At 37.1% G+C, this 14,674-nt stretch overlaps 1 protein-coding gene and 1 long non-coding RNA gene across 2 annotated transcripts; one reads left to right on the forward strand and one right to left on the reverse strand.

Moving 5' to 3' along the window:
- Positions 1-1,696: 1,696 nt before the first annotated feature.
- Positions 1,697-5,484, reverse strand: LOC110890516 (26S proteasome regulatory subunit 6A homolog A). Its single transcript, XM_022138135.2, has 10 exons — positions 5,274-5,484; positions 5,068-5,184; positions 4,165-4,272; positions 3,795-3,986; positions 3,509-3,700; positions 3,304-3,422; positions 3,068-3,155; positions 2,862-2,981; positions 2,639-2,779; positions 1,697-1,939 (listed from the first exon to the last, which is right to left on the reverse strand). Exons 1-10 carry the CDS (start codon positions 5,388-5,390, stop codon positions 1,862-1,864), a joined length of 1,272 nt encoding a protein of 423 aa, XP_021993827.1. The 5' UTR covers positions 5,391-5,484; the 3' UTR covers positions 1,697-1,861.
- Positions 5,485-9,330: 3,846 nt separating this feature from the next.
- LOC110892115 lies at positions 9,331-9,925 on the forward strand. Its single transcript, XR_002565843.2, has 2 exons — positions 9,331-9,526; positions 9,666-9,925. It is a non-coding gene; the product is annotated as an uncharacterized LOC110892115 (long non-coding RNA).
- Positions 9,926-14,674: the final 4,749 nt, after the last annotated feature.

Raw genomic sequence — 14,674 nt, forward strand, 5'->3', positions numbered from 1 at the left:
GGGGGGGTTTAGGTTTTTTTTGGGGGTGGGGGAGTGGTTAGGTTTTTTTAGGTATATTTGTAGAGTAACTTTGATAGTTATTGATAATTACAAAAATGCCACCTTGTCTTTTTGAGTTTTCCTTCAATTTGTATGTTTAGTATGTTAAGATTATTTGTACAAGAACTTTACCCTAAATATATAATATAATTGCTAATTGCTAATTTTTTGGTTGACTTCATCTTTGATTATTTGCCTCTTTGGTATTTGTTATATTTTTACGAATAATTCAATGTCAAATCGAGACCCAACTTAAAAAATGGCAGAAATGACATAAACGCGAAGCTTCAATTGAAGCACAAAACTGATTACAAATAATGAATCTACAAAGGGTATTTGATTTGTTTTTCGCTTAGTGCCTCCAAAATTGATGGGCCGGCCCTACAACTACAAACAACTAAATATGATCAATGAAATACTTTTTATCGCCAACATTCATCATAATCATCATCATATACTCAGTAAATCTCACCAATAGCAAAGCTAAGTTATGGTCTGAGTAGGGTAAGATGTAGACAGCCTTACCTCTACCCCGTAGGAATAGAGAGGCTGCTTCCAGTGAGACTCTCGGCTCGATGGTAGTTTTGTATCAAGCCTTGAACATAAGGCACATAACACTTAGCAATTAACCAATTAGTGCATGTACTCCCTTGTCTTTCGGCTATCAACGCCACCACATGATGCATGATTAACCATCCCCCTCTTTTAACATTATTTTCACAAGATCAGTAAAATAACGTTAAAATTAGTGCACTTTCACTTTTCCCTCCGAGTATATGCGCATACCGCAAGCGGGCGTATTTATCGCCAACATTGAATGTTTGAAATATCTATAATATGTAAATTTCACAACGATATAAATCCCAAAGAACAAGTAAGTTTATAATTATAACATACAAAATTTAGATAACATCATAAAACGCGTATCTCAAAACAAAAGTTCATTTTCCACGTAATGAAGCTTCAACACAAAGGTTGAGGGAAAATTGAATTAATGTTCTTGAATATGTGATTTAGATGAATGGTATACATTTTTGGATAACCACACCAGGTATCAACCAGTACAATTTTAAGAAATCTATTTAAATGTTTCGCCATTTTAACATACGTTTTATGTATTAGTGTAACTAAAATGCATATTCTATATGATTTGCGATTAGAGGTACCACCCAGATTGGATAGGATACAAACCAGTTTCACCATCTGTTTTGGATCAGATCAGATACCTTTCTGATCTAGAAGAGTTAACTGTCATTTTTGTCCCTGTGGTTTGTTCGCTTTTGCAATTTCAGACAATTTTCAAAAATGCATCAGTTTCCTCCCTCCCTGGCATACTGGAAACGTGTCACTTCAGTCCAAAAATTAAAACCCGGTTAAGTCAGACAGAAAGGTTAAATGTTAAATGATGGGTATTATTATTATCAATTCATAAAATAAGGTGAAAATAAAAGACATATGAATTGACAATAACACCCTTCATTTAACCTGTCTGACTTAATTGGATTTTAATTTTTAAACTGGAGTAGCACATTTCGAGTATGTCAGGGAAAGGGAAGAAACTGGTGCATTTTTAAAAATTGGTCTGAAATGGCAAAAGTGAACTCAATCTAGAAACTGGTTTAACGAAAACTCTACCTTGTTGAATAACAGAACGAAAAAAACAAAGAAAACAAAGTTACTGGACAAGCAGCGAGATACTAAACAAACAAACTAGTCCAACATTAGCAGCTGTTGAATCGTATGATGTAAATTTGGATACAAATAAAGTCATGAAAAATATCAAATAGGTTGAACTTGTACACCGTGATGCCGAAATTGCATCCTAAGCATAGTAATTTAAGCTTGCTTTCTTCTTAGCTTGAACTTGTATGATACCTTCATTAAAGTCTTCATGGTTTACCTGCAAGTCCCCCCATTCAGCATTGTTACTTCTGGAATGAGTTTATTTAAAGTAACAAAACGAAAATGTTGCTCCTAACGCCTATCTCTTTAATCCAAAAAATGACTTGCTGCTTCATCAATCACCACAACGTTCATTGTTCATAGCAGGGTGTTCATAAACTGTTGAAACTGACCAAACCACCCAAACCAGAACAAGCCCCCTGTTCAGCCAGTACAAGATTTATAGATTCGGTTTTGGCAGTTTAACGGTCCAACTACAACAGTCTAAAACTTGGAAGCGGGCTTGCTGTAAATTTATTTATTTTTATTATTTAATATTTGCAATTTGCAATAAGCAGTTAAAAATTGTATATAATACAATATACAATATATATTGTATTATAATTCATGTACCATCTTAAAAATTTTAAAATAAAATTAAAAGAATCAGTTGAAACCGCCAAACTCCCAAAATCAGAGTTAGCAGTTCGCCTAGAATTTTCGTCAAAACTGGCCAAACCGCACAGGGAACACACCCTAGATAAGATGTTGCAGTGTGGCACACAACTGGTTACATGTCATAGTGTAGCATCAAATCTAGCCACAACACTTTTATTATAACGAAGAAGTAAAAATGATATATACTATACTAATTAAGATTTAACAATCCTTTTCTAGTAGTACCGTTACCCTAAGTTTTAATTCCATATTATAGTACCTCAGTTGCATCACGGCGAAGAGCGAGCATGCCAGCTTCCACACAGACAGCTTTCAATTGTGCCCCATTGAAGTCATCCGTAGAGCGAGCCAGCTCTTCAAAGTTGACATCTGGGTGAACGTTCATCTTCCGGGAATGAATCTAAAAAAAGAAACACAAATGTTGATAATAAGATCAATTACTGATGGATATAAACACGAGGATGGATTCAGTAAAGGCACACCTGCATGATCCGGGCCCTGGCTTCCTCAGTAGGATGAGGAAACTCGATCTTACGATCCAATCGTCCAGAACGCATGAGGGCAGGGTCTAAAATATCAGCACGATTTGTTGCTGCTATTACCTGCATTATCAATAATCTCACTATGAGTAACAGTTACTTTTTTAAAAACTTCCTATCATCTACTGGCTTTTTTCTTTCTGTATTACCTTAATTCGCTCATCACTGCTGAAACCATCCAACTGATTAAGTAGTTCTAACATAGTTCTCTGGACCTCCCTATCCCCGCTTACTTCACTGTTCAAACACAAGAACTTGTATCAGTAATACGTGTGACGAATACAATAGCTATATAGGAGTATTTTCTGCTCGTTGCAAATGAAAAGATGAACGCTTTAATATTGACTGGAAACAATATTCTAGATTAAAGAAATTAAAATCATACCTATCAAACCGCTTTGTACCAATAGCATCAATTTCATCGATAAATATGATGCAAGGAGATTTCTCTTTTGCAAGTTGAAATGCATCACGAACAAGTTTTGCACCATCACCAATAAACATCTACCCACAAGCCCACAACCAAGATCCATTAGTGCACTAGCATATCTAATCAGAAAATTAAAATTAACAAAAAAAAGAAAAGATACCTGAACAAGCTGGGGTCCGGCTAGCTTCAGGAAAGTAGCATTCGTTTGTGCAGCACATGCTCGAGCCATTAAAGTTTTCCCGGTTCCCGGTGGCCCATACAAAAGCACTCCTTTAGGTGGACGGATCCCTAATTTTTGAAACCGCTCTTTATGAGTCATTGGCAAGACTATAGCCTCAACTAGCTCTTGTATCTGTCATGTAACAAGCAATCCACAAGAGATTAAAACCAGATAACATAAATCTGTGAAGTTTAGCAAGCAAATAATGTATACAACAAAGTCTTGCCTGTTTTTCAAGGCCTCCAATGTCATTGTAATCTTCAGTAGGTTTTTCATCAACCTCCATGGCTTTAACTCGAGAATCATACTCAGATGGCAATGTGTCCAATATCAAGTAACTATCTTTGTTCACACCCACCAAATCACCGGGTTTCAGTTTATCCGGGTCCACAAGACCAACCACAGGTAAGAAAATTGTCTGCAAAAGATACAGAAATGTGAGTAACTCAACTGATGACTATATTAAACCTAGAGAGTACAGCTTCAAGCTAGAACTAAGATAGACTACAATATTCACTAGATGGCTCAATATATATACAAGAAAGGTGAATAAAAGATAATAACATAAATGACATGCATGACGCATTGTTTCCTACCTGACGAGTAGAAGTTTTTAGCACAACACATTTACCCTTCCTTTGCGAGTCAAGGTCAATATTAGCACCATCTTCCTCAGCTTCATCCTCTGGGTTCATTTCCAAAATCTGAAGCACAAAATATAAACTTAGTAAAAAAAAACAAAACACACACACACACATTACACACTTGGAACCATAGTTGTCAATAGCAAATAGCGAACGATAGCGACAAGCTACCTATATGCTACATAGCGATAGAAATTAAATAGTGGGCGCTATTTCATGTTTAGTGATACACAAGAAGAAAATTTAAGAAATATTTTATATGTACACTTTATCAAAATACGATGTTTTTACATGTATTATGTATATTTCATCTAAATACACTATTTATATTAAAACAGATATAAAACCCTAATGAGTATAGCTATTTATATTAAATATTAAAAGAAAATGAAAACTAAAATCCCGCTATTTACCCACTATGAAGTCGCTAACCATCAGATTGCGAGATAAGGTCGCACCGCACGATAGCGACGGCTATCATCTCTATTGACAACAGTGCTTCAAACACAATAAATCTGACAATATCAACATGTCTTTTCGACTTATATAAATTTTCGCCGATTACATTTTAAGCTAGCCCTCCCTTATGCCCTTCATAAAACACGACCTAAAATAAGCCTTAATCTGAAACTAAAACAACAAGATCTAAATACTCAGCACACAAAACAAACTTCTTCATCCCATAATCATCTCTAGCTTCCAGTAATCTACCATCCAAATAACCCTAACTGCTACCACCATCCAAACAAACCAATTGCACAAAACTAAACTTAAAACCAAAACCTACAAAAATTAGGGTTTTGCTACATCAACAATTCAACAAAATCAAACTAGTAGAGTACTTCAAACCATTACCTCAACAATATTTCCAACCAAATAAGGAAGTTGCTTGTTGAGTTTAATCTTCTCCTGATTCTCCTTGATCTTCTCCTTAAACGAGTCCAATTCGAGATTAGTTCTCTGCAATTCTTCCTGTTCGTTGCACAACAAACAAACAGTTACAGATATTGGTTAATAATTTAGAGATATGAATATACGGAAAAGAGATCCGGTAACAAAACCTTGAGGATTCGAATCTCGTTATCGAGAAGACGAGAAGCTCTTTGAATATCTTCCGTTGACATAGACGCTAGCTGATCGTCTTCGAAGCTTGCGTCTTCTACCATCGGTGTCGCCATTGTTGTTGCTTCGAACGAAGAAGATGAAGAACAGATGTGTTTTTTTATAGAAAAACTTGCAGCGTCTTGGAGAGGAAGAAAGGTACTTATATTCGGATCTAGGTTCTGGTTAGGCCGCGTCGGGTCGACTCGGAGACAGACAACTCTCTTAGCCCTCGTGTAGTCATAAACCCCTTTCGGCATTCCACGATTAAACATTTTTTTCGTTCGGGTGGTTTCCGTTTTCTTTTTATGTGAGCGTTTTGTTTTTCCTTTTTGCGTCTCCTCTACTTCCGGTCGTGTTTCCGGAACAACCCCGGGCTCGCGTAGTGGGGAGCCGAATGCTTGTGCCGATCTGAATGCTTGAGACAACCCCATTCCGTCCGTGTTTTGATTCAGGTTCCAACCGTATAGATTCGGCTCCCATGAGTCCATGACAGTGGTTGGTTCAAAAGGTTCATGAACCCGGTATTATGTTGATTAAAATCAACAAAACCGGATTCATATGGGGTGGGTCGAGTGGGAACCAGAGACACAGGACGGATAGGATTGCTGCTTTGGTTCGGGTCCGCACTCGAATGGGGAGGAATAAAACCGCGGTTGAAAGGTTGCATTGTATAAAAATTCTAGATTTAAAAAAAAAAAGTAGAGAGAAAGAGGGTTTGAAAGTATGTTGGTTGTATTGGATTTTATAAAAAAAAAAAAAAAGGGAGATGGGGGTATATTTACATGAGAGATGGAAAATTAATTGAATTTAATTTTCTTTTACTTTATGACCGTTGCAAACGGTCAAAAATTTCAAAATCAACCTTCTTCATGTCGCGAACATCATCACGGGAACAACCAAAAACACCTCCATAGCGCCGCCTGTTTCGGTGTGGCCGGCGCTATGGGGCGCCATGTCTCACAAATCATCCTGGTTCGTGCCCCATTACACATGCACTTATTTAAAAATGGGTTACCCATTTGAGTTCACGGATAATGTTATATGGATCCAACTAACGTAAATAACCCGTAGCATTCCGCGCGCTACGCGACGGGATTTCGGTCAGGTTTGGTTAGGTACGATACACACACTTGGTGGAACAATCAAGATGTGTTTTGCATTGATCGGAAATCATATAAACGAACACAAATATCAGTATTGATGTTGTTCGAACGGTATCGATTCAATTTGTCACGGTATCGATATTGGTGTTCATTTATCATTGCTTAAAGAGTTGTATAACTGAAAAATTATTTAAATCGAAAACCATGAAAATGAATATTGGTAACAATGGATCTTGTTCGATCAGTTCAGTTCATTATAGTAGCGGCACGGTATCCGTTTCACTAAAATTAATATCCAAATGTTGAACAACAAATTAAACATAGTTGTGAATTTAGATTTATAAGAGTTAATCAATGCAAGTTATTAGAAAACTAAACCCTAAACCAACAAAATTTATATCGGAAGTTAGTGGTAAAAAATATGAATGATAAATAAAATAATATTAAAAAATAGAAACAAATACATAAAAAGGTCAATTACTATTCATCATAGTTTTAATTAACGGTAAACTAGCAGTATTTCTCTACGGGATGCGGCTGGCATTCAATCAGTGTCGGTTCGTGACGGTGTCGGTATGGAATCAACACTTGGTTTAAAGTCATGATATGCACAAAAGAATCCGTTATATATTGAAAACCATAAAAGCGAATACGTCACCGGTTCCGATAAAAATTATATCGGTGCCGATCATAAAAACGAATACTAGTACAATACTAACAATTGCTATAGCTTACGATACTAAAAAATTAGTTTACTTTAAATACAACTCCATTTCAGCAAAAATTATACTGGAATGTCGAGGAACAAAAATTAAACACACATGCGTTTTAAATAAACATAATTTATTAAAGGAAAATCAAATTAAATAAAAACTAACGTATTAAAGGCATATACAATTTAAAGTATGATATCATAAATCTATTTTAATATATATAATTTAATAGTAAGAAACTAATAAAAAATAATAATACACTAGTGGGGTGCCTGCGTGATACGACATGAAACACAACACTAAGCTTGATGATTTTTGGCGTGAGTTTGAGGTGGTGAAAAACCATATTCTCAAAGTTGATATCAAAACTCGTATGTGGATTGATATGCGCAAAATGCAACATATAAATTGTATCAAATAAGGTATAAAATCAACCATTTTATGTACTAACGTTGAAAAAAGTGTGTTTCTTTGTATACTTTTGATTTTCGGGATTAAAAGAGCTTAAATGTACAATATGAACAAATTAACGGCAAAAACCAACATAAATATGCGTTTCTTTGTATACTTTTGATTTTCGGGATTAAAAGAGCTTAAATGTACAATATGAACAAATTAACGGCAAAAACCAACATAAATACAAAAGAAGAGAAGTTGACACATCATACCGACCCTCCGAGCTTCACCCCAAGACCAAAAATAACAAATCAGAAGACAAGCACGGGGCTGTGCCCTACTCGAGAATCCATGAAAAAAAAAGACAAACAGAAGGAGACAAGAGACACGGGGTTGTGTCCTATGGACATGGCCCGTGGTCAACTCCCATATATGTAAAATCTCCTATAGTACATCAAGTACAAGACCACGGGATTGTGCCTCAGACATATGGGGTCGTGTGTGCATACGAACTGATAGAGCTCAAAAAACGAAGACAGAGAAAAAGAAGACACGGGGTCGTGCCCTTAGGGCACGGGGCCATGTGAGAAGCATGTTTCCAGCTATAAATAAGGGTGCTTGGTTCATTTGCAATCCATCCCTTGGCAAACCACTTCTCTCACACCTGCCACCACAATACCACCATCATCCACCACATTCCTCCATCATCCATCTTTAAAGTATGTAGTAGTCTCGAGATCCAAGATTGATTGTAAGAGTTTTTGTCAAACAAAGGCCATGCTTGGCTAATTTCTTACATCACTTGGTGAACACAAATCTTTTATGTATTACTATTGATTTCCAAGCTTTGGTTCACTTTTTAATTGGGTATGTATTACTGACTTTAATAACTAGTTTTTTATATTGAAAGTGAACTCTATTCTATCATTCCTTCATGTTTTGTTGATTCACTCCTTCGTGTCTTTACAGTCTATATAAAGCATGTTAACTGCTTGGAAGGGGGTTAAAAGGGTGGTTTGGGTAAAGTTCTCGCCTCGTTCAGTGTATAGGACTTCTCTTGAGGTAGATAGCATCAAATCGAGGGAAGTAATAACAGCTTGATTCCTTATAAACAAACTACTATTAAAACTTTAAACCAGCCTTGCGAGACTGTATCCCTGCTGACTCAGACCAATATGGCTGAGGGTAGTGTTGCCTCCAAAAGAGGGACATGCCACATTTTGCATTAATAGCTTACTTAATTATCTTTCACTATTTCGGCCTTGCGGGACTGTCCCTGCTGACTCAGACCAATATGGTCGAGGGTAGCGTTGCCTACAAAAGAGGGACATGCCACTGTAACTAAGATAATCTTTTAAAAAATCCAAAGTGCGGAAATCATCAAAGGATATGTAAAAGAAGAGTGGAAACCAAATGATTCTATCTTGTCTATTGTTTCTTTTTATTATTTTAGTTTCTTCCTTCATTTTAATTACTAAACATTTTTTTCCTAAAAAGTTGATTAGATTAGATATTGACGATATTCCAATATTAAAAGCTCTTGTGTCCTTGGACGACCTCGGTATCTTACCATCGGTATACTACACCAACGATGGGTGCACTTGCCATAGCGTATTATAGAGAGTGATTGTGTTATATCGTACTTTATAAATTTAAAGCTTGATAGAATAAAAGTGCTTAAAAATATACTAAAAATTAGGGTTTTTTACATATTTCCCCTTTCTAAGTGCCCTTATTACATATTTACCCAACCCACAAAATCAATTACATACTTCCCCTTTTATTTTAAAGTTACCTAAATACCGCTGCCCTAATTTTAATGGATTCACGATACAATTAGTATCAAATGTCGACCTACACTTCCCTTCCACAAAAAGCTGCAACAACCAAAGCCCCCTGCCCTGCTTCCCCTTCCCCACGAAAGCCCCCTGTCCTGCTTCCTTGGTATTCGCTGCAACAACCAACAACCGACGCCCTCTGCCCTGCTTCCCTTGCATGGTAATCGTTGTGTGTATGTTCTTCTTGACAATTAGGATTGATGAACTTATAGACATTTTTTCTAACTTGAAGTTCAAATTTAATTTAATGAGTAACTCTGTTATGTAATTAATTTAAATATCATGAATTTCCTTTTCAGATTCTGACTCCTATGCTTAGAAATGGAGAAACAAAGGATTTGATTGGAACCTTTGAGAGGCATAAAGGTGTCGTTTGGAGTTGCTGTCATTAGTTTCCTTTCATAATTGTGTATTTATCAATATAAGTTTAATAATATGATATTCATCTTTTCAATACACTAACAATTTACTATCAATCTCATAGTAAATAAAAATCAATTGATTGTATCACAAGACTTTTCATTCTGCAATGTTGATTTTATCTATTTCAAGCTGGTTATTTGTGGCTTTTAGTTTTATTTACCAGCGTGTATGCAAATATAAAGTTTTATGTGGTCATGTCAAATGTAATGGTTGTATTTTGGTTTAAAAGGTGATGATGTTTCTATCTCAATTCAACTTTATGTTTTAGTAAATTATGGGATGCTTTAACCAAGGATAAATTGCACTCATTTGACCAAATACATATTTTGTATGAGCGTTGTGGCAGAATCGAAATTTTCCTTAAATTCATAAATGGTTCCGTCTTATATTAGGTTTGAAGGGGAAATATGTAAATATTTATTGAATAAGTTCATCAAGGGTAAAATGGTAATTCAATGATAGAAATTTTAATGAAAAGGGGAAATATGTAATATATATGGTTTAGGAAGGGGAAATATGTAATATAGATGGTTTAGTAAGGGGAAATATGTAATTGATTTTATGGGTTGGGTAAATATGTAATAATGACACTTAGGAGGGGGAAATATGTAAAAACCCCTAAAAATTATACTTACATTCCACCACGTCATGGATTAAACTTTGAGTTCGAATAATGTATACTATATTATAATGTATGAAGGAGGGATATTTTAAGATACCCAAAACATAAAAAAAATTTTCTCTTTAATGCATAAGGTACCGTGACAACCTACTCATTTTTGTCGACATTTCTTGTCATATCTTTTACGTATTCTTGTCATATCTTTTAAACTATGATGTTTTAAAGGCATTCAAAAGTATCGTGACGACCTGCTCATTTTTGTTGACGTTTTGACGATTGTGTTTGTCAATTTCGATGTGTGTATTAAAATGTACAAGTAAATAATGCCTTAGTGTACATATGATTAATGTGATATAGAAACTAAGTTTTTTAATTGGGAGATAAAATAAGGGAAAACTCTACACAATAGTAACCAAGTTTCTCTCATGTTTCACCAAATTCACTCTATCTTTTTTGTGTCTTTAAAGTCACACAAGTTTGAATTCTTGTTCTCATCGTATGTAATTACTAGGTTATTAAGTTATCAAATTTATTTTTAGTTTTTAATACTTGTTTGAATTTTGTGATTTACATTATTACCCTTACTCAAGAACACGAAAGTATAATATAGAGTTAACTGCCATTTTCGTCCCTGTGGTTTTGTCACTTTGGCCATTTCAGTCCATTTTTCAAAAATGCGCCATTTTCGTCCCCCACGTTCTGGAAAGGTGCCATTTCAGTCCAAAAATCATAACCCAGTTAACTCAGTTAGTAAATAAGGACTGATTGTGTAAATTTGTAACATAAAGGACTGATTGTGTAAATTTGTAACACCACCACCACTAGCCCTACCACCACCACCACTCCGCTGCCACCACCACCACCACCGCCACCACCGCCACACCGCCACCACAGCCACACCGCCACCACCGCCACCACAGCCACCACCGCCACCACAGCCACCGCCACCACCACCACCACCGCCACCACAGCCACACCGCCACCACAGCCACTGCCACCACCGCCACCACCGCGACTACTGGATCTTGTGCGATTATCTTTGGCTTGTGCGATCAAGAGTTCATCATCATCGTCAATCATCACGTTGATCATCATCAACAGTTCTTCGAACCACCATTCCATACATAACCCGACCTGCTACCATGACTGAAAGAATAGAAATGGTGAAGATGGAGGTGAACGGAGATGATGGTAAGATGACGGAGAAGTGAAGTTGCAAGTTTTGATGACGGATACATGAAGTTGCAGGTTCCGGAAACACTTCAGATTCATAACGGCTACCACAGCCCTGCCACCACCACCACTCCGCTGCCACCACCACCACTGCCATCACCACCACCACACACTCTCTGTTTCTGTCGATCTGGGTCGAATTGAACGGACATCTGAAGTTCCTTAGATCCCCACAAACATTTTACACCCCTCACAATGCTCAAACACATCGATTTAGCCGGAACCGAACCTGCAACTTCGCCGGAATCTTCACAGTGGCCGGAATCAGTCAACACGTCGTTCCAGCCGTTAACGGTTCGTTTTTCTTGTTCCGGTTCATTCGTTTATACTTGTACAATGTTTGCACCAGGTTAATTGGAATATAACCTGATTTTGGTCGTTAATTTGACCCATTGACTTTCCTGTTTGACCTTCTGTTGACCGATTTGGGGGAGATGACACTGTTGACATCTTTGAGAGTGGTGGCAGCGGAGTGGTGGTGGGGGCAGGGCTATGGTGGCGGTGGTGGCAGGGCTGTGGCGGTGGTGGCAGGGCTGTGGTGGCAGGGCTGTGGTGGCAGGGCTGTGGTGGTGGTGGCAGGGCTGTGGTGGTGGTGGCAGGGCTGTGGTGGCGGTGGTGGCAGCGGAGTGGTGGTGGTGGCAGGGCTGTGGTGGTGGTGGTGGCGGTGGTGGTGGCAGCGGAGTGGTGGTGGTGGCAGGGCTAGTGGTGGTGGTGTTTAATATTTACTTAAATGGTCCTTTATGTTACAAATTTACACAATCAGTCCTTATTTACTAACTGACTTAACTGGGTTATGATTTTTGGACTGAAATGGCACCTTTCCAGAACGTGGGGGACAAAAATGGCGCATTTTAAAAAAATGGACTGAAATAGCTAAAGTGACCAAACCACAGGGACGAAAATGACAGTTAACTCTATAATATATTAAAGCACACCCTCTTCATAAATAGCATAACAAATCATAATTATAATTTATATTATAAATAAAAAATAAAGTATTTCACCATTCTTCATCCTCGTGATCCTTCCCTTCTCCTGACAATGTGTACCAAGCCCGACGAACTTACAGGCGATACATCGAAAGCTATTGCCGACAACCAGATCTGGTTGGGCTCCACCTCCATTGTTGATCCTAGTTCCCGCCTTGGTATTGCTTCCACACATATCCATATCAGGACCAAAATCGATTTCAAAGAGAACTGATACTGGTGAATATACAAGTGTTCTAATCTACCACTCAACCCTTTAAAATGCTTATTAAACAACCAAATTTAGTTTTTTAAATCCTTTACAGAGGCTCTGTAGCCTTTTAGTCATCAACCAAGCACCATACTACCATGACCCAATGCTCCAACGAATTGATTATTGTGGGAGGTGAAACATAGAGAAGACAAGCAACAAGTCTCTATGAAGAAGAAAGGTCTCTGATCGCCTACATTCCTAATTGACGGTGACTTAGCGAGATCTTGTTTCCCGAAGTACAGGTAGAGTAGACGATGGTGATGGTTACATACGAATCACGTTCTTTTTTTTTTTTTTTTTTTTTTTGCGATTATGCCTTTATATTTAAGTTTCTAAAAATGCATATTATAAAGTAAATAATTTGTATTGGTGTGAATTTATGTTATTGAAATTTATTTTAATTATATTTACAAATTACAAAATGTTGGACCTACGAAAGAACAGATGATATTCAATTGCCATAATATGATCCACTAATCAAGAAATAAGCAATAGACTGAACCAAGCTCTCCCCAAAGATAGTGAATCTTAAACACCTATTCAGAACATCTATTCAAAAGCATGTCTAACATCTGTTGAAGATTTGGAACCTTTGTTCATGGGTACAACGACTATTGAAGGCTAGCATCTGCTGTGAAGACCAAAGCCCTGATAAAACAAAGGTCGGATGAAGAAGACCAAACCTCTGTTAGGCCAAACAGATGTTTGGACAACTGCATCAATGTTTAGCTTAGACAATGTTTATTCAATGTAACCGTACTTTATTTCGACAGTGTTTAGAATAGCCTAGAACAGTGGATAAGATTGCTCAGATGTTTGCAAACATCTGAGAATCTTTTCTGTTAGGAATGTTAGATGTCACTATCAGGGTGACGTCAGTTGATCTCACAGCAGAGCTTTCGTACTTGTGTATAAATAGATCACTCTAGTCAATGATTTATTCATCACACACATACTTACATTTCCTCTTGTACGAACTGATTTGTTTAGTGTGATCGGCTGATTGGGAGACTGTAAAATCAATCGATTGTAAATCTTTTGAATCATTAATATTAACTGAAAAACATTCATATAATGACTCTCAGTTTGTGAATATTATTGTGATAATCAACACTTGTTTGCAAACAAAGAAACTCAGATCTTAACATTTCGTATCAGAGCTTGGTCACGTTTAAACTTGATTTCACAATCAGTTTAACACAAAAAGATCAGCTCTTAAAAGATCCAATTTCAGTTCATAGCTTAGAGTTGTTTAGTGAAGAACTGATAACGTATCTCTCACAGACTCTGTTTTTCTTTTAAAAAGAACTAGAGAAAATGGCACATAATGATCCCCATAACATAGGCTTCAGCAATAAGCCACCTATGCTAGCTCGTTAGATCTGAATACAATATCTGGCGATGTAGGATGGAACATATGTTGTCTCAACAAAATTCCGGGTGCTGGAGATATGTGGTCTTCGGACCACATGTCCCAATGGTACCAAATATCGAAAATCCGCACGTATTTGAGCCAAAGAAGCCAGAAAATTACTCAGAGCAAGATGATCAAAAATTCGAGTTTTGTGTGAAAGCCTTTAGCATTGTGGCTATGGCGTCGCCGAATGATATCTATGCCTGCCTAATACATTGTAATAGTGCTAAACAGTTGTGAGATGCATTGAAAGAGTAGTTTGGTGGTACAGAGGAGGTTCTCGAAAACACTCGAGAGATCCCACTACGTCAAAAATGGCTTACGACCACATATAAAAAGTGTGACCATACACCTTTCAGCACACACTTTTTTTT

The sequence above is a fragment of the Helianthus annuus genome, chromosome 11, assembly GCF_002127325.2.
Source record: "Helianthus annuus cultivar XRQ/B chromosome 11, HanXRQr2.0-SUNRISE, whole genome shotgun sequence".
NCBI lineage: Eukaryota > Viridiplantae > Streptophyta > Magnoliopsida > Asterales > Asteraceae > Helianthus > Helianthus annuus.

Bases quoted from the DNA above. Each gene is read 5' to 3' on its own strand.
- LOC110890516 (XM_022138135.2), bottom strand. From the start codon at position 5,390: ATGGCGACACCGATGGTAGAAGACGCAAGCTTCGAAGACGATCAGCTA. The intron at 4,273-5,067 runs GTAATGGTTTGA...TTTGTGCTTCAG, and splicing joins TGGTTGGAAATATTGTTGAG to ATTTTGGAAATGAACCCAGA. The intron at 3,423-3,508 runs GTATCTTTTCTT...GCTTGTGGGTAG, and splicing joins CCGGACCCCAGCTTGTTCAG to ATGTTTATTGGTGATGGTGC.